The sequence below is a fragment of the Pochonia chlamydosporia genome, chromosome 3 (genome assembly GCF_001653235.2).
Source record: "Pochonia chlamydosporia 170 chromosome 3, whole genome shotgun sequence".
NCBI lineage: Eukaryota > Fungi > Ascomycota > Sordariomycetes > Hypocreales > Clavicipitaceae > Pochonia > Pochonia chlamydosporia.
In genome coordinates, this window is record NC_035792.1 from 2224413 (window position 1) to 2245435 (window position 21023).

Below are 21023 nucleotides of genomic sequence, written 5' to 3' on the forward strand. Positions count from 1 at the left end.
GTGCAGCCTTGCTCGTGTTCGATGTCTGCAAAGACGTTGCCGTCGACAGTCGAGGCGTCGAACGAGGTTAACTTGGTGGAATTATATTGCTCCGACACCAGTGTGAAGGTGTTGACGATTTTAGTCTGGTTGATTTGAATTTTGATGCTGCCGCGGGGCTTTGGGTGTTGAGTTGGGTCAAGTGGGGTCTTGTCAAGTTGGGTGGACTGTCTGGTGGTCAGATAATACTTGACAGCTAACCGGCTACCTACCTAGGTACCTACTACCTACTACCTAGGTATGTACTTAGGTAGGTGGATAGGATAGGAACGGGTAATTAAATGGAGGTGATTGATTATCAGACTGCACCCAATAATATCCGCGTACCTCGGGCAGGCACTCAATTCTTGATCCAACGACGAACTACAAACCCAAGGTCCATGGATGTACAGTGCTTATTATAATCTACCTATAGCTATAGATACCTTTCTACCTAGGTAAGTAGGTATGTGTCTACCTGGGGTAGGTTTGCATGGGACCGCACCTCATCTTCATCCACAAGACAACCCATGCTTAGTAGGAACCCCATTGCAAGATAGCGGCCGTCATGATGATTGTTCGACCAATTTCAAGAAACTGATCGCCGGCACAGGATGCTCCGAAACAAGCCTGTCCCTACCATTTTTGTTCGTCTTTCTGCTCTCGAGTCTAATCTGGGTAGATACCGGGTTTGTGGATATGTCGTATATCCGCTGTAGTTGACGCCACTCTTTTTGCTCCTGTGACCGTCTTTTATTTCGCCAAGTTTTGTACTTCCGGATGATAACGTAGTTCTGGATTCCGGACGCCCATGGTGTTCTAGGCTGTCCCTTTCGTCATATCTTCCTAATAGTTGACTAGATGAATGCTTCCGCTTCGTTGCGGCTCGTTGGCCATGCTTTGCTCCGCTACTTAGACGGCGGCGTCCGCCGGAAGAGGACGATCTACTACACGTGTCCATCCTGGTAGATAGTGTGGTCATTGTTGACAAGGCTCGCGTCCTCGAATCGCTAGACAGGTTGACGAGCGACTCCAGATTTAAACTTCTTGGTTGGCGATTGACAACAACTCTCCCGGCCATGGATAGTGTGCTTTTTATCTTGGCCATTATCCGCCGAATGCTTCTTTTCGCTCGCCCTGTTAAGTTACCAGTTAGTCTTCAAACAATAAGTCGTTCTTTGTTGAGCATCTCGGTCAGTGACGCTACGTGGGGTATACCATCGCCAGATTCGAATGAAGTGCCACTGTGTCTAAGTCGAGACTGGTAGAAGGCCTGGATATTGTCCCTGTCCGCCCGAAGCTGTCTACGCAGAACCGAGCCAGGCTTCGTGGCCAGTCTTTTACCCCCGTTCGAGCTCAATCTCTTTACCATGGCCAAGCATTCAGAGTATAGCTCTATCAGCTCCTTGACGAGTTTACCGAACTTCGTCATGTCTGCGCTTCGTTCCAGGTTACAGGCGTCAGAAAGGAAGGGGCTGAAGATGAGCTGAGGGGCAAGAACAAATCAAATCAGTGCCGCACTAGAAGTTCGAATCAAAATAGCTGGAAGTCATCGAGAGACTTATATTCGCCTCTTGCCATTTTGTGCCACTGGTCAGTTATGCCACTTACGAATCGCGGGCTGGGGACGAGTGTTTCGGTGACGTCTGGTGCATTCCCTTGCAATGTTTCTGGACATGCAGGGTAGGTACCAGCCAAGCATGGCCCCGCGTGAGTAAGGTCAACTGGTACATACTACTACCTAAAGTACTAGGTAGGTACCTATGCGTCGAACCACATGCAACATTGAAGCTTCTGCACCGCACTCCACTTCTGCACTCCTGCACCCAGTGCCCAGTGCCCAGTGCCCAGTGCCACCAGTTGACCTTCCCCCACCTGGAGCGACCAATGCCTCCAGTCGTCAATACCCAAGGAATATTTCGTATACAGTATGCAGCATATTGGTCCTCTATGAGCGCCTCAAGCATTGGGGACCGACTTTTTTGCGGAATTGTTCGCGTTCCATTTCCACTGCTATTGCCGTCCTTGACGATTGGCTGCCCTTGAACATCACCATTACTCCATTGCATCTTCAGAGAATTCATTAATAGGTCAGTTAGTATCGCTATTGATACTAATCCCGCGTCGCTCTTGAAAGATGGATTTCGACATTGAAATGGGCGACGCCACCCTGGGCACGCATGAAGTTCCGATAGAAGAATTGCCACCTGCCGACGATATTTTGGTACTAAACACTCTATGCCGGGTTTATTCTAATTCAAGGACCTCTGTCCCTGGACTAACTTGAACTGTTCGCAGGGCATCGACCAGCCAGACGAGCCCGGAGAAGTTGTGGAAGATGAATCTATCAAAGTCGGGGCAGGAAGCCAAGCTGACATCGAATCCAAAACTCTGATTCCGAACAAAATTCATATTCGCGGCGTCGATACTTTGCACACGGACGACATAAAGGCATACATAAAGAACCATTTTGGCCCAGTAGATAAGGTGGAATGGATTGACGACACCTCCGCAAATCTAGTGTTTGGCAACGAGCTCATAGCCCGGGATGCTATAGCTGCGTTGAGCGTCATCGAGGTAGCCGACCCAACCGCCTTGGCACCAGAAGAAACCCTCCCTGCGAAACCGGTCGATGGAAAGCCAGAAATTTCACTACATATTCGAGTTGCTCTTGGCAGCGACAAGAAGCAAGCTGGGGCTGCGTCACGGAGTCGATACTACCTCTTACACCCAGAGCACGATCCCGAAGAACGCCGACGCAGATATAAAGAAAATCGACCAAAATATAGAGATAGAGGAGACGTCTATGGCAGAAATGGTGGACGACATAGACGTGACTCGGACGATGATGTAGAGACATTTGAGGCTAGCATGTATGACGATGCTCCCTCTTCGAACCATTCTCGTCGTGACCTAGCCCCGGAAGGCTATTCAGGATCATACTCCGAAGAGAACCGTGGAAAGGAGCTTTTCGCGAACAGGGTTTCAAGGCGTGATCGGTCCGCTTCACCTCGACGCGACCACGATGGGGATGCCCGAATGGACGAGTTGGATAAATCTTCGTACAGAAATCGGACACAGGCGAGGTCCATCAGGAGCCGAATGGCCGCCGACAATAGTAGCAAAGAGCTATTCCCAAGCAAGGCGACTGGAAGAAGTGGCCAGCTTGACCGCCTTGAAGATTCCATTGGCTCAGCCCGACTAGAAGATGACGATCTACCAAAGGTCGTCGAGGTGCCTGGGCCGCAACGCAATGGTGCCATCAACATCCGAGGTCTAGCAAACTCAAGCGAAGCTAACGGGGGTACCGAGTTCTCAATTAAAGGAGCTGCTGCAGCGAATGCTAGGGAATTATTCCCGGATAAGTTGGGCGCCAGTAATGCTGGCAAAGAGTTGGTAGACCCCGCCCGTTCTAAGCGAAGGCAAAAGGCGCAGGATCTCTTTCTCTGAGTTTGAGGTGGTTGAATAGGTTGGAGCAAACGACAGAAACGAAACTCGGTAGGCCCTGTCATTCAGGTGACCAGAAACCATACGCTCGAGGACGATGACGGAAATCAAGGCAAGCGACGAACAGATTTGTTGCACTAGTTCGCCTTGATGCAGTTTTGATGCATTGGCAGATGTTGACTCTTATATATTGTTGTTTGCATAAAGCAGCGTCGCCCCCTTGACATCACGACGTGCCGTAAGAAGCCAGCACAAGGGGTTTGACCAAAAATAATACATTACTTCTTATGAAACCTATTTCAATTGCTAGTGGTTCCACGTTACCACCACCTCTCTGTCATGACATGTTTGGGAGGTATGTTCAACCATGAGCTTTCCGAAGATAGAAACTTGAATATGTAGTCTGTCATGGTCGGGGGGCCACATACGTACACAATACTCGAGCTGTGGTCCAGGTTCTCAAGCCGTCGACCCAGCTCAAGAACGGATAATCTACCCTTTTGAATTTCGACATTGAAGTCCTTCAGATGGGCAGCTCCGCAGGATGTATCAAATTGTCGACATGTTTCGGAGTTGCCCGTCAAATACAATCTGAACTTCCCCTCGAGTCTACCATTGGCAAATAAGCTAGCAATGCGCTGCAAAAACAAAATGTTCTCCAAACCACCGCTGTCAGGAATTTTACTAGCATAGAAAACGAGAATTTCTAGTCTTGGAAGTCCATTCATCTCACCAATATAGCTGAGCATACTCATGAATGGGTTTATACCTAGCCCACCGGCCACAAAGATGACCCTCTTGATATTCTCCAACCGCACATTTAGGGTCGGGGGAAAGACAAAGCTGCCCCCGACACGAACATGCAGGAGAGACCCAATCACATTCTCTGCTGATTGCCACAGCCACGCAGCAACCTCATTCTCTGGGCATTTCTGGACTGCAAGCTCGAGATATGGCACACGGAAGCTTGATGAGGTTGTTGCTGCTGAAGGAGCACATGTGATGGTGAAGCCTCCAGCTTTGGCAATTCCGGGGACATATGTATCTAACCATTGTCCAGGTGAGAACTAGTTTCCTCATGACGACAAGTCAGCAAATGGTAATAAACGTTTATAGAGCGACAGGCGGTCACCGTGAAACTGCCGTCCGTATATCACCAGATTAGTACTTGCCTGTACTGACCCTTCAGAAAGCTCCAAGCGGAACAATCTGATGTTCTCATTAACTTGGTCAATTTGGCTTAGCGTCACGGCATGCAATCCCTGGTAGCCGTATTCCATAGAATCGATTAGTCACAGTAACAGGACATCATGGAGAAACGAGATGAAGGTAGGGTGGGATGTAAGACGAGAAGAAAGACAATTACTCTACTGGGTTGTTTACGAACGGTGGCTCTTGGTTCCTCGGCAGTTCGTTCGAGGTGGCTTGTTTTGTTCGCCATGGCGGTTTGGCAGGCGGTAATAAACCAGGACAAAGTTGGTGGCTCGCAATCAATTGATCGCCGCCTTCCCAAAGGGTGTGCTTGTGCAAAGGTCTGTGCAAGGAAACGGGATTGGCTTCGGCAACGGCGGAATGCTTAGATCGTGGAGTCAGAGGTTGTATGACGGATAATTTGGCTGCGATAATGCTTCAGTCGCCAATACGGAGTAGAGCAGCTTGAGTGGAGTCTTTCCTTTTCTGTCCAAGGGTCATCATAATTTCAATCTGCCAATGTCAAGCATCATCTCTGGTGAACCAACATTTGCCTTGCAGTGGATACATATTTATCCGCTCAACATGCCTGTCCCGCTCAATTACACAAGTGTTCTGATGATGACAATGTCAATGGCAATATGAGGTTTGCGGTGCCCATTATTCGACCTTGAGTACCTAGGTATTATAGTCATAATGTCGTAAGTGCCTAGGTACGTACGCAGTTTGAGCAGAATACAAAGACCCAGCGTCTACACACCCATGGGATAGCGCAGGATGACGCGAGGATAATGTCGCTCAATGGAACTTCAAATTGATTCTATTTTCTGTCCGGGAACATCTATCCACAATACACGAATTTATCAGAATAACCTTGGCTTGCAACAGAGATGCTGTTTCTCAAATCACCAACTAGGCCACAGCCTTACGAAGGCTCCGTCCAATTAACTTGGTCCATTACTTGCCCAGCAGAAGGATGCATATATCCAATTCTCAGGCGTAGGCGTAACGGCTAGATCAATCGTTAGCACTTGGTTTGAACTTTGTGGTATCACGAAGAACAAATGATTTCGGGCAAGCGGGAAGAATGAAAATAGAGGCAAGGCTAAAGAGGGGATGCAGAGATGAGCCCATCAGAAATGGAGATGAGACGCGGTGAGGGAATGGGAACTAGTCAAGTAGAAGGGACAATCTTACTCCTTTGCACCCAGAAATTCTCATCATCTGAGTAGCGTCTGCGCCTGGCTCTAGTTGTGCCGATGAAATGTTGAGGAGTTGAAGTTTCTGAGATTTGGGAACTGCAGCTTGTAACCCGACATGAGAGAGTGACGTCGATCCAGATAGGTTTTGAAATCGCGCAATAGCTTGAATGAGCCCCTCTGCGTTCCTTTGCACCTGCATTGTTACATTCAAGTCATTGGCACTGTAACAGGGATGACGAGATTCAACTTGGTGAGACTGAGCTTTGGAAGAGCTGTTGCTCAACAAGTCCGTCGCGACTGACGTCTCCATCTGCGAGGTGGACGGGTTGTTTGGTTCAGAGCCGAAAAGGTCCATGATTGATGACATATTGGCCTGCTGAGGTGCATGTGGCGATGATGAGGTCGGTGGTGTGTCTGGTGTGCTGCCCCCAAGAATGTCTGCCAAGAGATCGGAATTCGTCGCCTGCCCTGCCCCTAAAGTAGCCGGTGCAGGTGCATCCATAAGGTCAAGGAGGTCTTGCTCTGTGGGTTTGAGCACCTTAGATTTCCTGTTCGTAGCCTTCGATTTCTTTGTAGGGGCTGGACCTAGAACTCGAGACGACTCTTTGATTTGTGGCGGAGGCATTTTCTCCAAGACGCCACGACGAATCTGGTCAAATGAGAACAAGTTGCTGTACTCGACTGCTCGTTGTTGCACTTCGACATCGAGGCTGGTTTGATGAGTCTGAAGCACCCGCCTTATTCTCTCAACTTGAGAAGCTTCCGAAAAACGAGTGGTAAGCTTCATCAAAGCAGTGATAATATATTCAGTGGAGACTTGCGTTGCGTAGCTGCTGTTTAAAACAAGTGCAAACAAATCTACCACTTCATTTTCGCCCACTTGTTGAACGAGCTCCTCCTCTTCGTACTGGCCACCTTTGAGCAAGGCATCGGCGTACTCACCAATGCACCATGCGCCCGCCTGGGTAAGACTCTCTTGTGTGATATCCTTCTTAAGGTTGATATATAGCTTCTGTACTGCATACGTTTGAAGCTCTGGTGTCGTCGCGATAAGTCTAACAAACGAAGAGAGAATTTGTTCCTTTACATAATTTCCGGCCAAAGATAACACGCGGAGCATGGTATCGAAATGCCACCTCTTGTTGGGAGCGAATTTATCGGCTGCGATTCCAATCTGGCTTGTCATTGTCGGCTTGAACTCATTGTCGGCCACTTCTAAGAAGGCTAGAAGCTCTCGGATAAGGACGCGTACGTTGCTCTCATTTATCAGGGTGAAACTGAGATCAAGAGCACGTCTTCTGATGCTGATATCCGGATCCCTAAGACATTCTAGAATCGTGTTGCGGTGTCTTTGAACAGCATTGGGCTCAATCGCAACAACTTTGATAAGCGTATTCAAAGCCACGTAACGGATATTATTGTCGCGATTTGTGAGGAACTTGCCAAGGATGTTCACTCCGAGAACTCTGAGCCCGGAATCGGCTTCGATATCTAGGATTGTGCGAACCGCCTCGTACAAAATAGAGTTGCCGACATTTTTTGATGAGTCTGTGTTAGTTGCGACTTGTGCCAGAATATCATTGATCTGTTCACTTGTCTCTGGGTCTCCAACAGCGAGGACCCTCAGCAGTCGAAGGAGTTTCACTTGAACAAATGGGTCCGTGATGCCGGTAACATCATGCTCTGGAGCATACCCAGAAGTCGAGAGTCCTTTTAGTGTCTTGACAAGTCCTGGAACGAATGACCTGAATTTGTCGACAATGCCTTCTTCACCTCCTTCTTCCTCGTCGGCTTCACACAAGCTGGTGACAAGAGTCAGCCCGCAGAGGAGGACTCCGTGGTTTCTATCGGACAGTAATTGTGTTGCCTTTTCCAAAAAGTGTTCTTGCAAATCAGGGACCTTGCGACAGATTCTCATGGCGCAGAGGGCGGCCTTCCTCCTAATATACGGGTTCGATGTCGATATCAAGGTCTCGATCTCGGGAAATAGATCCCTTGACATCTCAATGGAGGCAATGTTTCCCAGCGTGCACAGGGCAAGCCCCACGATGTATTGATTTGAGTGGCTCAGGTCACTATAACCTTGTTAGCTTCTCTTCTTGGGATACATTGAAAGTGAACCCAGGAGGAGCAGTTCTACTTTTTTAGAGAGTTGGTGACTAGTGTCAGAACTTCTTGGTTTTCATCCAGAAGCAAGCTAGTGGCAAGATGGCCAAGCCGTTTATCTGCAAATCGAGGAGAGGCGAGTAGCTTCAGACACTCAATTTGACCGAAGTGGGTTCTTTCCCCGAGTGTGAAGAGATACAACAACTTGGCAACATTGTTGCGGCTGGTATGAATCTATTAGTAAACAAGTCCAAGCCACCAGCTGTCGCTGAAAAACACCAAGACTTACCGAACGCTATGGTCATGGCTCTCCTCCCGAAAGCTCGCGCGGATAGCTGCACTCTCCTTCTGAATCACGGCGCGCTCGTCAGCGATTGTCTTTGCCGCACGAACATTGCGGATGAATTGCTTTACTACACATAGAGTCAACTAAAAAGGGACAAATCCGAGCGTCGTTCGAGGAGGAAGCCTTACGTGAGCTCATCGTAGAGCACAGGTGGCTAACATGAGCGCTATCGGTCAACAATGTAGAAGGCAATGGAAGATGTAGTCGCAGGTCGATTCGTTCAAGCTCAAGGCAGAAGAGACCCAGCGCTAAAGTTCGGGACTCGTTGAATGCAACAACCGCGAATATAGGGCCGTAAAAGGTTGCGCCCAGTGCTGGTGGGATGGTCAAAGTCAGCTAGGTCGGTATTCCGACTTGTGAAGCAATTCCAGCTGAAGATATGGCAACTTTGTGTCCAGGAGCCTTTCGGTCACAGTGGTCGAAACGTGGGGCAGGTTGATGCTCACCCACCAGCAAAGGGGACGACTCAGGTATCCACAGAAATCATGGGAGGAGGATTGTCAGCTCGATGTAGGAAAATCCACGGCCCGAGAGGGATACAGTTGCACACAACCAAGATCACCCTCCAACTTTTTTGTCATCTCAACGTTGCCTTCTTAACCTTGATGACTGCCACTTTTTCGTCACTCAGAGTGAATGCGTGTGATTGTCTTAAGAAAATAGAGGACAAATTCTGGCGATTCGGTTGTGCATCATGCGAGTGCCTTGCTACGATATCTGAGCCTGGAGCATATAGGTCCTCCGTACGCGGATCAAGTTCAAATATTGCTCATTGAAGGTTGCCAACGATTTGTTTGGTTTGAAATCATGGCGATTTGCTGATTCACAATTGAAGATGGCTTACCGTGTGAATCAATGACTAGGGAATCCCCCACTTTCCTTTTTAATAATTGCATTCAGTTGCTGCAATAGCACGGAGCATTGGCTACGAGCAAAGGTAACAACTACCAAACGGGCAAAAACAAAAAGGCGAGCGTCATCGCTTACAATTTTGGGAATGAAAAAACACCTAGGACAGACGATTCATCTTGATAATCAAAGCATTGCCCAATCCATTGATATTCCCTACTGAATATAAGAATCCCCAACACTAAAGAAGGAGAGATAAGAAACCAAATCCTGTTCCAGCCCTCTAGAGCGCCATCACGTTCATGAGTCAACAGCTAATGTAGGTGGCCGCCTGGACGGACTACCTGGTGGTTTGCAGAAGCCGGCAAGCAGATCATTGAACCACACAGTCCCGTTTTTACATTATAAAGAATTGGTTCCTTACTTCTGCATCATAAGCTGAACAAATTCATTATCTGTGAAATCAAATTAGTGGACACGACATGGTCAAGCAGCTGGATTCGGCAATTCCATACAGTCGATTCGGCCGTCGCCGTCCTGGTCAGCTTCTCGAATCATCTCGTCAACCTCATCATCGGTGAGCTTTTCGCCAATCGATGTCATCACATGACGCAGTTCTGCTGCCGAGATAAACCCATTGTTATCACGATCAAACACCTGCATTCAAGTTGAGTTAACAGACCATTCTGCTTCGATGAAACATGGGTGTGGTTATAATAACCTTGAACGCTTCTCTGATTTCCTCCTCGGAATCGGTGTCCTTCATTTTACGAGCCATCATGGTCAAGAATTCTGTATTGGGTGCGCAGGTGCTGTGTGAGCCGTTGCGCCAGTAGTGACCGTGATATTGCTTGCAACACACTAGGACATCATCTCTTACCTGGAAAGTCGATGGTGCCGTTGTTGTCGGCATCAACCTCATTGATCATGTCTTGCAACTCAGACTCGGAAGGATTTTGGCCCAGGGAACGCATCACGGTACCCAGCTCCTTGGTTGTGATCTGACCTGTACAAGATGAAGATCAGCAATGCATTCGGAAGAACAGATGGCCCACGTATGGAGGAAATGGCCACGTGAACGACACTCGAAATCATTTCATCCCTTTAAATCTCGTTGCGATTCGTGCGATTCGTGCGACTCTTTCGGGTTGCGCCAAAGGGGCGGCGGCACTTACCATCTCCATCCTTGTCCTGAATCAAACATGTCAGCATGCGAAGGGTTAGGGCTCTTTATGTAGGAGATGACAGGATTGCACTGAAACTTACAAACAAAGAGAATGCCTCCTTGAACTCGGAGACTTGCTCCTCGGTGAGAGAGTCGGCCTGTGAGGTTTTGCTGAATTAGTCCAGGATGGTCCCGTTGCATGGAGCAGTTCCGACCGCCAGCAAGCAATGCAGCCCCTCACCATCAGCCAGCAGCGCGGGGTTGAAGAGCACAGCGGCGAAATCAAACACGAGCGAGCAAATTGGACCCTAACTCACCATGATGGTTAAACGAATAAAAGCGAACGTGATACGGCGAAGGGGACACGTCGGTTTGCGTAGGGGAGTTAAACGTGAGAGGTTAGGTGCAAGTTCTTGGCCTTGGCTCAAGGATGGGGAGCTTTTGTTTGGGGCTGTCGTAAGGAGGAGAGCCTGAGTGGGGAGTCTGGCCAGAAATACCTTGCCAGCTCTTATTGCGAAGGCGCACCAGTTGACAAGACCCTGGTCGGGCGAGAACTCGATCAAGGCGACTAGTACGGAGCACCAGTTGAGACTGGACGCCGCAGATGCGACTGACTGATAGGACCAGACTGGGCTGGACAGGCCGAACGGGAACAGGCTGGGCGTCATCCCCCACCAGACCGTACTGTGCGCCATAACTTCCTCGCCTGTTCTTAGCCGCCTCTACCTTCTAGGCAGTACTTAAGTACCAAACCAACCAAGGTAACTCAAGTATTCAATGTTCAGCTGTCACGTTGTGTTGCCCGAGTGTCTGGGTTGTTGGGTCTTATTAGGCACTGTTCAATGCTGAACAACCGACTGGAGTGCAGTGTACGGAGTCATCATCGCCAAAATAAAAATTTTGATGCTCAACTGGCGGTTGCCTGCATGGTGGCCAGTGGCTGTTCCAACACTGGTCTGGTCGGGTGTGCAGTGTTGGGCATCAGTCCAGTCTGATGCCTGTCCACATCGAATTTGATGCCATCAGACTGATATGAAATCATCAACTGGTATTAAGCAGACCAGACTTTACTCCGTACACGAGATCGTGGTGCATTCAATGTTGCTTTCTAACTTGACACGCCAAACAGGCCGGTCAGGCATCACCTTTGCCTTAGCCGTCTGCCGCAGTGAAGTATTTGATGCGAAATTGCAGACGACAGCAGCATTAAAACTTTGCGACCTTGGCCGTCAGGATTCTCTCACAACATTGAGCAGTCAGGTTGCCCAGGTCCGGGTTTCAACTGCCACACCAACCCTGAAGTTGCACGACCTTCCACCCTTGATAGTCGTGGCAGAATGGTTTCCTTCGACCACACGTGACGAAGCAACACGTGGATATACGCCTGATACGCTTTCCAAGCTGATCGTTGCACAAGCTGTAGGTTTCGCAACTGGTGCGCAAACTTACTATCTACCTACCTCCCTACCTACCTATGTACTAGGTAGGTAGTTAAGTACCTGGGTAGTCTAGGTTGACCTGTTTGATTCGAAATGGCTTGTGAATGATTGCAACAAGCTTGGCACTATCCTCGCCATTGAACCCCGTTGATGGATTTTTGCTGAAACACTCAATAGGAATTGTGGCCGTTATCGCACTGTGCGGGACTCCATGTCTGCTACGTCTTGTTCCAGGTGTCTGGTTGGTAGGGGTTTGGGCGGTTACGCGTGTTACACCAAGACCAATACCAATACCAAATGTTTGGCTGACCGCGAAGTACTTAGTATGCACAATCTTCAACTTGAATGCAAAGATTATTAATTGACGGGCTAGTTTGATTGTAAATGAGAGCATATAGAAGCTTGCCCAGACCAGATTCCTGGGAAGTATCTTGCTAGAGGGACACAACATGACATTGACCCCAGCCGTCAATTTGCCGGGCGTTCTGAGCTCATTGCAGGGCATCACATCAACCCCTAGCAAAACAAATGCCAAGGCACTCCGTACCTAGGAGCTACACAGAGGACACCAGCACTCCACATGCAGGCTCACATCAGAACCAGAACCTTGGTGGGTACGTAGCGCTTATCCGTCACTGACGTTGATCCAACTGCGGCGACACCAAGTCTATGTCTCCAAACACTGACAACTACACCACACGGCACTTCACTTCTGTGCAGGTACATACTGCTACAGTCGCCCTGGCCTTAGTTGGAACCACATTGTAAGCTTCATAAAAGGCTACTTGATCTTGACGGCGGCACCACAAGCTCCCTGAGTCCCGCCATGTGGCGAGACCGCACCAATTTGTACGTCTGCCTCCTCAACCTAGCTAGGCTCACTCCACGACAGAAGTCGTTAACGGCAATAACCGTGCGCTCAATTAACATGGTTGAATTTTAGGTATATTTCCTATCGCCAGTCGTACACGCATCATCCGACCCAACGGAGCAAATATGCCGGATCGAATGCGCCAGCGTCCACCTCCTTCTCCGGCGCCTATTCGAGTAGCAGCAATCTTGCCGAGGATCGAAGGGGACTATTGTCCAGCAGCGGCTTCGACGATGATGGCGATGCCGTAATTGAGATGGATCTGCTGCCTCCGCGCTGGGCCGATGTCTCTGACGAGATTACAGAGCTGCTTAGTGATGTTGCGATTAAAGGGCAAAGTCTCGAGAAGCTACATCAAAAGCATGTCCTCCCAGGATTTAACGACGAGGAGGCTAAAAAGGCTGAAGAAGCTCAGATAGAACGGCTGACCCAGCAAATAACGAGAGCATTCCAGGAGTGCCATCGCAGAATTCAGCGTGTCCAGCAAATGGTTCGGGAGTCTAAGCAGTCCGGAACGCTACCGAAAGCTGAGGAAATAATGGCTGGAAATATTCAAATGTCCCTCGCGACAAGAGTTCAGGAGGCGAGTGCAAATTTCAGAAAGAAGCAGAGTGCATATCTCAAAAGTGCGTCCCATTCAATTCTTCCTTAAAGTTCCCGCAGCTCACCAACGATTCCAAATTAGAGCTTCGTGACATGGGAGGGTTAGGCGCCCTCGCAACTGGCGATCGGTCTTTCACGCCGCAACCAGGATCGTACACGGATCCATCTCTCCAAGAATCGGACGCAGACCGGTCGTTTTCTCAAATCACCCTTCAAGCAGCATCACAACAAAAGCTCTTGCATTCTAATGACACCGTAATAGCGCAACGAGAGCGTGAGATCGAGGAGATTGCGCAGGGCATAATCGAACTATCCGATTTATTTCGCGATCTTCAAACCATGGTCATAGATCAAGGCACCATACTTGACCGTATCGACTACAATGTGGAGCGCATGAATGAGAATGTCAAGGGGGCTGATCGAGAACTCAAGGTTGCGTCAGGCTATCAGAGAAGGACGGCCAAGAGAAAAATAATGCTCCTTCTAATACTTATTATTGCAGGGCTGTTCATACTTCTTCTCATAAAACCAAAGAGACATGACTGAGAGTTGGAACGTAGTGTCGACTTTTCCGTTGGGTTCGCGAGCGGAGTAACAGGACGTTAAAGGGACTGGTTTAAGCAAGTAACTGTATTAATAGAACTGAATATATAGGCCCTGCAAGGAGGAGTCGTAATCATAATTGCGGCGGCCACCTCTTGGAAAACGAATTTGACATATTACAATGAAGTATGTAAATCTTTCGATCGAACCGCTACCAAACCCCGTGCTGCTTTTAGTTGGCCATTGTTAGCGAGTGGCCGAATTACTTTCCTTATGTTCCTCATCAAACGATTGACCATATAGCTTGGTGTATCGGCTCCAAAGTTGTGGCTTCTGCTGTTCAAGCTGTCGTGCAATTTCAGAAGGACTAGGAAGGATTTCTGACCCCCACGCCTCATCAAATAGGACCTTTAGGTGTTCGATTGACAATTCATGTCTATCTCGTGATCTGTCCTTTCGTCGCGTAGGCACCTGTCCAAGAGCGAACCTCGTTACGATTGTCGCTCTGATGGCCTGTACATCAACATGGATCCCTTGGTCTCGTAGCAACGCCAGCAGGCGTATGCCACTAGCCACGTCGAAAGCTGAGGCTGCACACGGCGATAAGCCCATGAGTGACCTGGAACTTGGCGTGGACTTCAGTCCATGGTCAAAGCCCCATCGCACAATGGATCGCTGGAGGTGCGTGGTGAATAATCGTTGTATTGGATGTTGTCGATGGCGAATGGGCAAGTCTGCGGGAATATAGTCTTTAAAGTGTGTCGTAGTTGGTGATAGCTCGGGTCTGTCAGTAATCGTGGAGTCTGTCTGTGTATCTTCCTCCAAAATATCCCATGGCGAAGTAGATTTTAGGTCGAGATTAGAGCTTTCCTCGTTCCGTGGCTGCATTGGCCAATTCAATCCAGACTGGCGCTCCTTTGGATATGCTCTCAAAGCTTCATAACTCCTCGCGTCACTCCTGAAAGTGTGATCATTTGGCGGAAGGAAATCTTTGACGGGGCATATATCTCCCGTTAGAGAGCCAAGCTGGTGCTCTATGGTGCCGATCTGTTTGCCCTTTCTTGTTTCCACTGGTGGCAGATCCTCAGGATGGACCGGTATCAAACCACCCAGGGTCGGTGTATAAAGCTGGATTACTTCCATAGACAATTGTTCTAGCTCGGCCAAACGACCTACGCGACCAAGGTTCTGCAGCAACAAGCTCCAGAACTTCAAAGGTACGGCAACGTCATGTAAAGCCACGCGACGAGTAACATCAATAGCTCTATTCACCAGAGCGTCAAAATTGTCCCGTAACCTTTTGACATGCAGTTTCCGTCCGGTTGGGTGCTTCCCTAGACCTATAAAAGTCCTTTCCAGAAGCTGCGCGGCATTTTGTTGGCTCATGTTGACTTTCAATGCCTCCATACGGTCGAGAACTTGTCTCGCTTTGTCATATTTGCGCCTTCCTAGCTCGTAGTCAAGCAGAGCATGAAGCCTGCGAGTCGAGGGATCAGATTCAATGGCCCACTCTATGCCTTGCAAGAGCCTTTCCACCTGCCAATTCTGCTCCCGTACTGCCGCCGCCATCAGCATCTGGCGTGTTTCAGTGTCATCAAACTCATCAGGATGAATATCACAGGCCAAAAGATCCTTCAAAAGAGCATCTTCCCCTTGCTTCGCAAAGAAAACTAGCGCTTTGCAGTACATTTGACTGGAGATAGTAATGCCAAGATTTTCGATGTGCGCGATACGCGTCGCTACCATCTTTGCGTCATATTCTCGTAGCGCAAGAGACTGAAGGGACCTTGGGCCGATAACTCGGAGTCCAAGTCGCTGTGCCAGATTGATTGCAAGCTCAACAGAGGCCCATGTGCTAGCAAACCATCGTGCTAGAATAGCATCGCTGTATTGCCCTTTATTTGGATCCGTTTCAGACTTTGCAGGCTGTAGGTCATTCAAGTCCTTTGCCCTGTTTGCGAGTTGACTAACTTGCAATTCCTCGCTTGATTGCAAAATGTTCGGGTAATATGCTGAGAGAAATCGAAGAAATGGTCGAGATTTGCTAGTCTTTGGATAATCTCCAAATATCAACAGCTTCTTCCTCCATAACCGGGCTAGTTTTGAGTGGCCTGCTGCAAAAAGAACAGGAATTATATGATCATACAATTGCTTATTCGTGCTAGAAACATACAAGGCTGTCAAATTGCTTTGCATGTTTGGCGATGGGTCGACTACAAAGCTTGATATTAGGGCACCAAAAACTTCTGTTGATGGCGGAAACTTCGGAGTAAGCTGAAGATGCCATCGAACACTTCTCTCATAATTCCCGTGGCAGAGTAGGTAATGAACAACCCTCATGTATAGTTCAGGCCACTGAAACCCTGTGGCACTGAGCAGATCATGGGCGGCTTTGATCAGGACGGTGAGCCGCGAGTCAAGATCAAGGGCTGCTGTAAGAATTTCATCTCGAAGGTGCTGTGCTTCATGGTTGGCCAGAACTTGTATGAGACCATTCTTCTGAAGTATCCCAAAAAGCTGCCATACGCCATCATATCCATGGTTTTGACGTACTGACAAAGCGCAATGGGTCCATGATTTTGGGCTATTTGATCCAAGAGCTATTTCAAAATCTTCCAGAACGGTTCGCCAAGGAAGTTTCATGTCGTGTGATTGCCTGCCTGCAGACCGGGGTTTCGTATGGTGTAAGGCAGCCTGCCTCAGCCCGCCTTCTGACTGCCATCTCGCCGGCCGCAGCAAGTGACTGTGCCTTCTAACGGCTTGATGTCTCGGTGGACTCAAATGGAAGGTTTCTTTGCGCGCTTTGGAGGAGATTTTCGGCTCGGGAACGGTCTTGGATACATGAAGTAGTCGAATCGACGCAATACGATTGCTGTCAAAGCATTGGGAGGAGCGAGGTTGCGAAGCCGTGTTCCTAGCCCGAGACCATGGTGTACCAATGGCTAAATGGTAAAAAGCCAGCCTCGACCTTCGCATCCCCAATATGCCTCATGGACAACTGCTGCTAGAAAAACCGAAGTAGCTCATTTGGTCACGAGTAGAGAAGCTATATGGAAGGCAGCTGGGCAGCTCTTCATTCCAAAGTTGTCTTGCGCCAAGCGCCACCCTAAAATCATGTCCCACCAGCCACAAGGCCTTGGCCGTCACGCCGCACGTGCTCCGGCACGTAAAATGCTGAGTCATCAACAGCTGACTCCAATCACAATGGCCTCATTTCTGTTTGCGAGCCTTTCAACATCCTCGGTCACAGTCCAACGATTCCACATCAACAATTGCTTCTCTCCAAGGTTTCACGCGGACTCAAGTAAACTTTTTCAACATGGGGTGAGTTGTCATTACCTTGCGACGCCACTTTTACGCCTATCCTTCAATTGCAGTCATGCCAATTGTCATCGCGACTTCTGAACGAAAGGTCCGCTAACCTAACCGCAGGATGATCGACGCAAAGAACAAGGTGCCTCAGCACCAGCGCTTTTACCAGCAGGCATACAAGGCTCATACCCGCCTCTGGATGATCGTACGCATTAATCAACCATTTTCGATCTCACCGAAGGAACCATGCTAACCATCTTGTAGGGCTCCCGCAGCCGTTGGTACATGACCCCTTACCTCATTGTTCTTTGGGGAGGATTCGGAGGTTCGTATAATCATGAGACAGTGCTCTATTACATAACTAATTCACCGTAGCTACTATGTATGCTGCCGGACGAAAGATCACTGGCCACAATACCTGGTTCGGCAAAGACTAAATCGGGACATGAGGCCAGGGCGCCTTTCTGGTGTTGGCTAGGAGAAGAGGGGAATTATGATAAAAGCAGTAACCTATTCGATAGACGGACACAAATACAAAATTCCACCCTTTCTCTTTGTTTGACACCTCGCGATTTTAAACATGATGCTGAAGTGTGTTAGCGTTGAGGGACTCACTCGCGCGTGATACGTCATCTTAAATCCTTAATTCCATCGTTCCATGGCTCATCTAAATTACAGGATCGAGTTGCGCTTGAGCAACAGCATTTCTTGTGCCACACGTGGACTATTTGAATTGAAGCACGAAGTCCCCACGTTTGCATGTCATCGAGCGTCTATTCAATAACCCGTTGCCGCGGGCGCCTTCTCGTCTTTCCGTAAGCTCGTCAACATTTCGCGAAAACGTTCTTTGCCAGACCCCGTTGCGCCACCCCTGGTGCCTTTACCACTCACATCCACGAGCTTCGCAACGCGATCCCAACTGGTTCCACCTGAGACTGTGTCCTCGCGGTTAGCGAGGAATTGCTCCGCGTCTTTCCTGGTCTGGGCAATTCCTTTTTCTTTCTTAGCGTTGTAATTCTCATAGAAATCGTCGATATTCTGCTGCGCTTCTTTAATAGTCTCCTCACGCTGGGCAGCAAATTGCTCAGTTCTCTTGGAAATCTGTGCATCGCGTTCCTCTCTCCATCGCTTGATCACCTCGGGCTCTTCCTCATCGTCTATCTGAGTCTGATAACCAGAGTTGTAGCTCACAGATGGTCCAGTGATGGAACTGCCTTCCGGTGGTCCACCAGTGCCCTGTTCAGTATATTAGCAAGATAGCCATCCAGAAATTATGCGTACTGAGGATGGACTTGCAAGGTCGGGAAATTGGGACTTGAAGGTTGACTCGCTATTATCACCCTGTCCCAAAAGGTCGCCGTCGGATCCCGCCAGAGCGGCAGCATCGTCACTGGTTGCAAACTGTTCGGCGTCATCTCCCAACAAGGCTTTCTCTCTGGCGAGAAAGTCATCGGCTGATGGATCAGCGGAAGGATCTTTAATTTCGGTTTGAGCTTTATCATAGGCAAGTCAGCGAAACAGCGAATGAAGTGGTTTCAATTGCTTGGGCCCTGAGAGCCGAACCTCCGGAATCGAAGTCGTCAAGAGACGGAAATCTATCGGCCATTTTCGTTGGTTTCAGTCCGGGGGATAGTTTTGTACTTGTCGCGATGCTTTCGTGTTGCTTGCGAGATTCGACTTTTCGTTCGCGATGACTGAAAGTGGCGGCTAACCATCTCATGGATCATTTCCTGGCACGCTACCTGGCACTTGGCAACAGAGCATAGGGGATTCTGCCGGGCGGTCAGCGAGTGTCATGGAGCTCCGATAAGCCATTGCGATAATGCGAGATTCTTACGTTCCCCCTTTATAGAAACATTTGCTTGATATTGCATATTAGGAGGCTTTGCAACATATGGGAAATACTGTCACAACAACTGGACGCCCCTTGCATCAATGTCCATGCAAAAAAGCTCCAACTTCTGGCCCACATCAGCTTCTGCACATCGCATCAAAATATCCAACAAACATGACATACTAGCCACAATACTAATTGCGTATTGTCGGCGAACGGCCACCTATTTGGTGCTTGGCTAGGAAACGTAATTGAGCAGCAACCCATTCGTCTGATCACCGCCTCACTGGGGACAATATCGACCAACTGCTAGACAACTGCTTTCTCGTAGTTAAGAACTGTCACACCAGCGTTGTCAAGCGCCGCCAGGGCACTTCTTCCAAGACCCCGACTGAAGTGAGCGAGCTTGGCTCAGCTATCTGGCAATCAACCTGCTGTAGTACTCAAGCTCTTGTCCATCAGATTGTACCATGGCATACAACGATGATTCGGTTCTGGCGCGATTGTCGTCATTGAATGAAAGTCACGACAGCATCGCCACCGCTGCCCAATGGATCATGTTCCATCGGTAAGTCAGACATGAACAATATGCACGAGCAACGTGGTGCTGATATTGAACCTGGTCCCAGGCGTCACGCGGATCGCACTGTACAGCTATGGATGCAGCGCTTGAAGGATTCCTCCAGTACGAAACGACTGAGTTTGGTATATCTCGCGAATGGTAAGCTGTTGCCGGGACTTGATTTGCTTCATGCACTTCTGTACCTTTAAGTGTATATCTCGACATGACGGGATGACTGACAGACATTTTCCGGCCATAGAAGTTGTTCAACAATCACGAATACGCCACAAGGAGGATTTTGTCATAGCATTCTCTCCCATAATCGCCGAAGCCTCGTCCATAGCATACAAGGGCGCACCTGCAGAAATTCAGGCGAAACTTCGACGCGTCATCGACGTCTGGAAGGACAGGTCTATCTTTGAAGTACCAATTCAAAAGGCCATCGAGTCCCGTCTTGATGGTACGTAATCACACCGTCTGATATAATCAGCTTCGACTAATATAATTGAAGATCTTGACAAAGCTAGAGGGACACCGAGGTCTGGATTTACAGGTTCTCCTTTCGGGACATCGTCTGTGCCATCCGAGATCGCTCCGCTCGTCACTTCTCATCAAAAAATTGCGAAGCTCAGTGGACCTTTGCCGAACGCGATTTCTTCCGCAAATCAAGAATATCAGAAACAAATGGATCCCGAAGTTGCCGTACCATCGGCTCCGGTGTATGCCGCTCGGCTAAATGGACTTCTTAAAACCCTTGCGAATGCAGAGAGCGCTGTCGCAGAATGCGTGAAAGCTCGAGAAAGCTTAGTATCCGCTTTGGAGAAACTTTTGGATGAAAACCGGACTACTCTAGACGCAGACAGGAAGGCAGCTGCGGAATTACTCCAGAGAAAGATGGAAATCGAAGATAAGAAGCAGCAGGTAGAAATTGCTATTATGCGAGCCTTAGGACCTGCAGAGGGCAATGGTTTATCTGGAGAAGGCGACTCAGGCAGCCCACATACTGAACTAGACCGACCTGAGATGGAGGCTCTCACCCCCCCTCCTCTGGACGATGAACCCGGGGCCGAGCATCTTGAGGCATCCGAAATGGCTCCTGTTGAGCCATCTGCAGAACAAGACTCGGGAAATTCATATCAATCGGTCTCTATTTCTTCAAATGGATCAAAAAAAAGACGAAGGGTGGATGACCCTGCGGACTTTCCCGATCTTGGGGGAGATGATGGTATCGATCCCGAGGTTGTAGAAATGTTGAAGGAGAGTGCTGAGGCATAGTCGTAATATATAGCTCGAGGATATGTCACAACTTAACATAACGCTGCTATTGTAGAGCCTAATGCAATCAACACAAACCCCCTTCGATGTTGCTATTAAGACAGGACTGAGTATACATTTGTGGTGAAAGCTAAGTCCACTAGAAGACCTCCATTTATGAAAAATTGTTTATAGGCACGCGTGGACCGTTTCGATATTGACTCATTGTTCAAGACGTCGATTCTTGAGGCTTCTTCTACCTGATAAGCTCTGGCGAAAGG

General features: G+C 48.8%; 9 protein-coding genes across 9 annotated transcripts; 5 read left to right on the forward strand and 4 right to left on the reverse strand.

The window, feature by feature from the left end:
• Positions 1–607: 607 nt before the first annotated feature.
• VFPPC_17716 (hypothetical protein) lies at positions 608–1450 on the reverse strand (the record flags this gene model as incomplete). The annotated part of the gene is made up of 2 exons (XM_022429405.1): positions 608–1142; positions 1206–1450. The coding sequence occupies 2 exons, from the start codon at positions 1448–1450 to the stop codon at positions 608–610; spliced, it is 780 nt and encodes a 259-aa protein (XP_022285557.1).
• A 705-nt stretch (positions 1451–2155) lies between these two features.
• On the forward strand, positions 2156–3468 carry VFPPC_04538 (hypothetical protein; the record flags this gene model as incomplete). Its single annotated transcript, XM_018283881.1, has 2 exons — positions 2156–2242; positions 2317–3468. 2 exons carry the CDS (start codon positions 2156–2158, stop codon positions 3466–3468), a joined length of 1239 nt encoding a protein of 412 aa, XP_018145144.1.
• Positions 3469–3785: 317 nt separating this feature from the next.
• On the reverse strand, positions 3786–10644 carry VFPPC_04539 (AP-1 complex subunit gamma-1; the record flags this gene model as incomplete). Its single annotated transcript, XM_022428405.1, has 11 exons — positions 3786–4532; positions 5854–7933; positions 7999–8187; positions 8254–8377; positions 8439–8624; positions 9675–9816; positions 9881–9951; positions 10040–10165; positions 10335–10350; positions 10426–10482; positions 10642–10644. The coding sequence occupies 11 exons, from the start codon at positions 10642–10644 to the stop codon at positions 3786–3788; spliced, it is 3741 nt and encodes a 1246-aa protein (XP_022284476.1).
• Positions 10645–11356: 712 nt separating this feature from the next.
• VFPPC_15810 (FANCI solenoid 1 domain-containing protein) lies at positions 11357–11815 on the forward strand (the record flags this gene model as incomplete). Its single annotated transcript, XM_018293563.1, has 1 exon — positions 11357–11815. One exon carries the CDS (start codon positions 11357–11359, stop codon positions 11813–11815), a length of 459 nt encoding a protein of 152 aa, XP_018145146.1.
• A 774-nt stretch (positions 11816–12589) lies between these two features.
• On the forward strand, positions 12590–13783 carry VFPPC_04541 (SNARE complex subunit Tlg2; the record flags this gene model as incomplete). Its single annotated transcript, XM_018283883.1, has 3 exons — positions 12590–12612; positions 12707–13260; positions 13320–13783. The coding sequence occupies 3 exons, from the start codon at positions 12590–12592 to the stop codon at positions 13781–13783; spliced, it is 1041 nt and encodes a 346-aa protein (XP_018145147.1).
• Positions 13784–14026: 243 nt separating this feature from the next.
• VFPPC_04542 (pentatricopeptide repeat domain-containing protein) lies at positions 14027–16423 on the reverse strand (the record flags this gene model as incomplete). Its single annotated transcript, XM_018283884.1, has 1 exon — positions 14027–16423. The coding sequence occupies one exon, from the start codon at positions 16421–16423 to the stop codon at positions 14027–14029; it is 2397 nt and encodes a 798-aa protein (XP_018145148.1).
• Positions 16424–17099: 676 nt separating this feature from the next.
• On the forward strand, positions 17100–17529 carry VFPPC_13660 (hypothetical protein; the record flags this gene model as incomplete). Its single annotated transcript, XM_018291434.1, has 4 exons — positions 17100–17104; positions 17213–17297; positions 17357–17417; positions 17468–17529. The coding sequence occupies 4 exons, from the start codon at positions 17100–17102 to the stop codon at positions 17527–17529; spliced, it is 213 nt and encodes a 70-aa protein (XP_018145149.1).
• Positions 17530–17869: 340 nt separating this feature from the next.
• VFPPC_04543 (clathrin light chain) lies at positions 17870–18698 on the reverse strand (the record flags this gene model as incomplete). The annotated part of the gene is made up of 3 exons (XM_018283885.1): positions 17870–18328; positions 18374–18585; positions 18656–18698. The coding sequence occupies 3 exons, from the start codon at positions 18696–18698 to the stop codon at positions 17870–17872; spliced, it is 714 nt and encodes a 237-aa protein (XP_018145150.1).
• A 698-nt stretch (positions 18699–19396) lies between these two features.
• Positions 19397–20763, forward strand: VFPPC_04544 (RNA polymerase II, large subunit; the record flags this gene model as incomplete). Its single annotated transcript, XM_018283886.1, has 4 exons — positions 19397–19494; positions 19556–19647; positions 19748–19948; positions 20000–20763. 4 exons carry the CDS (start codon positions 19397–19399, stop codon positions 20761–20763), a joined length of 1155 nt encoding a protein of 384 aa, XP_018145151.1.
• Between the last annotated feature and the right edge of the window lie 260 nt (positions 20764–21023).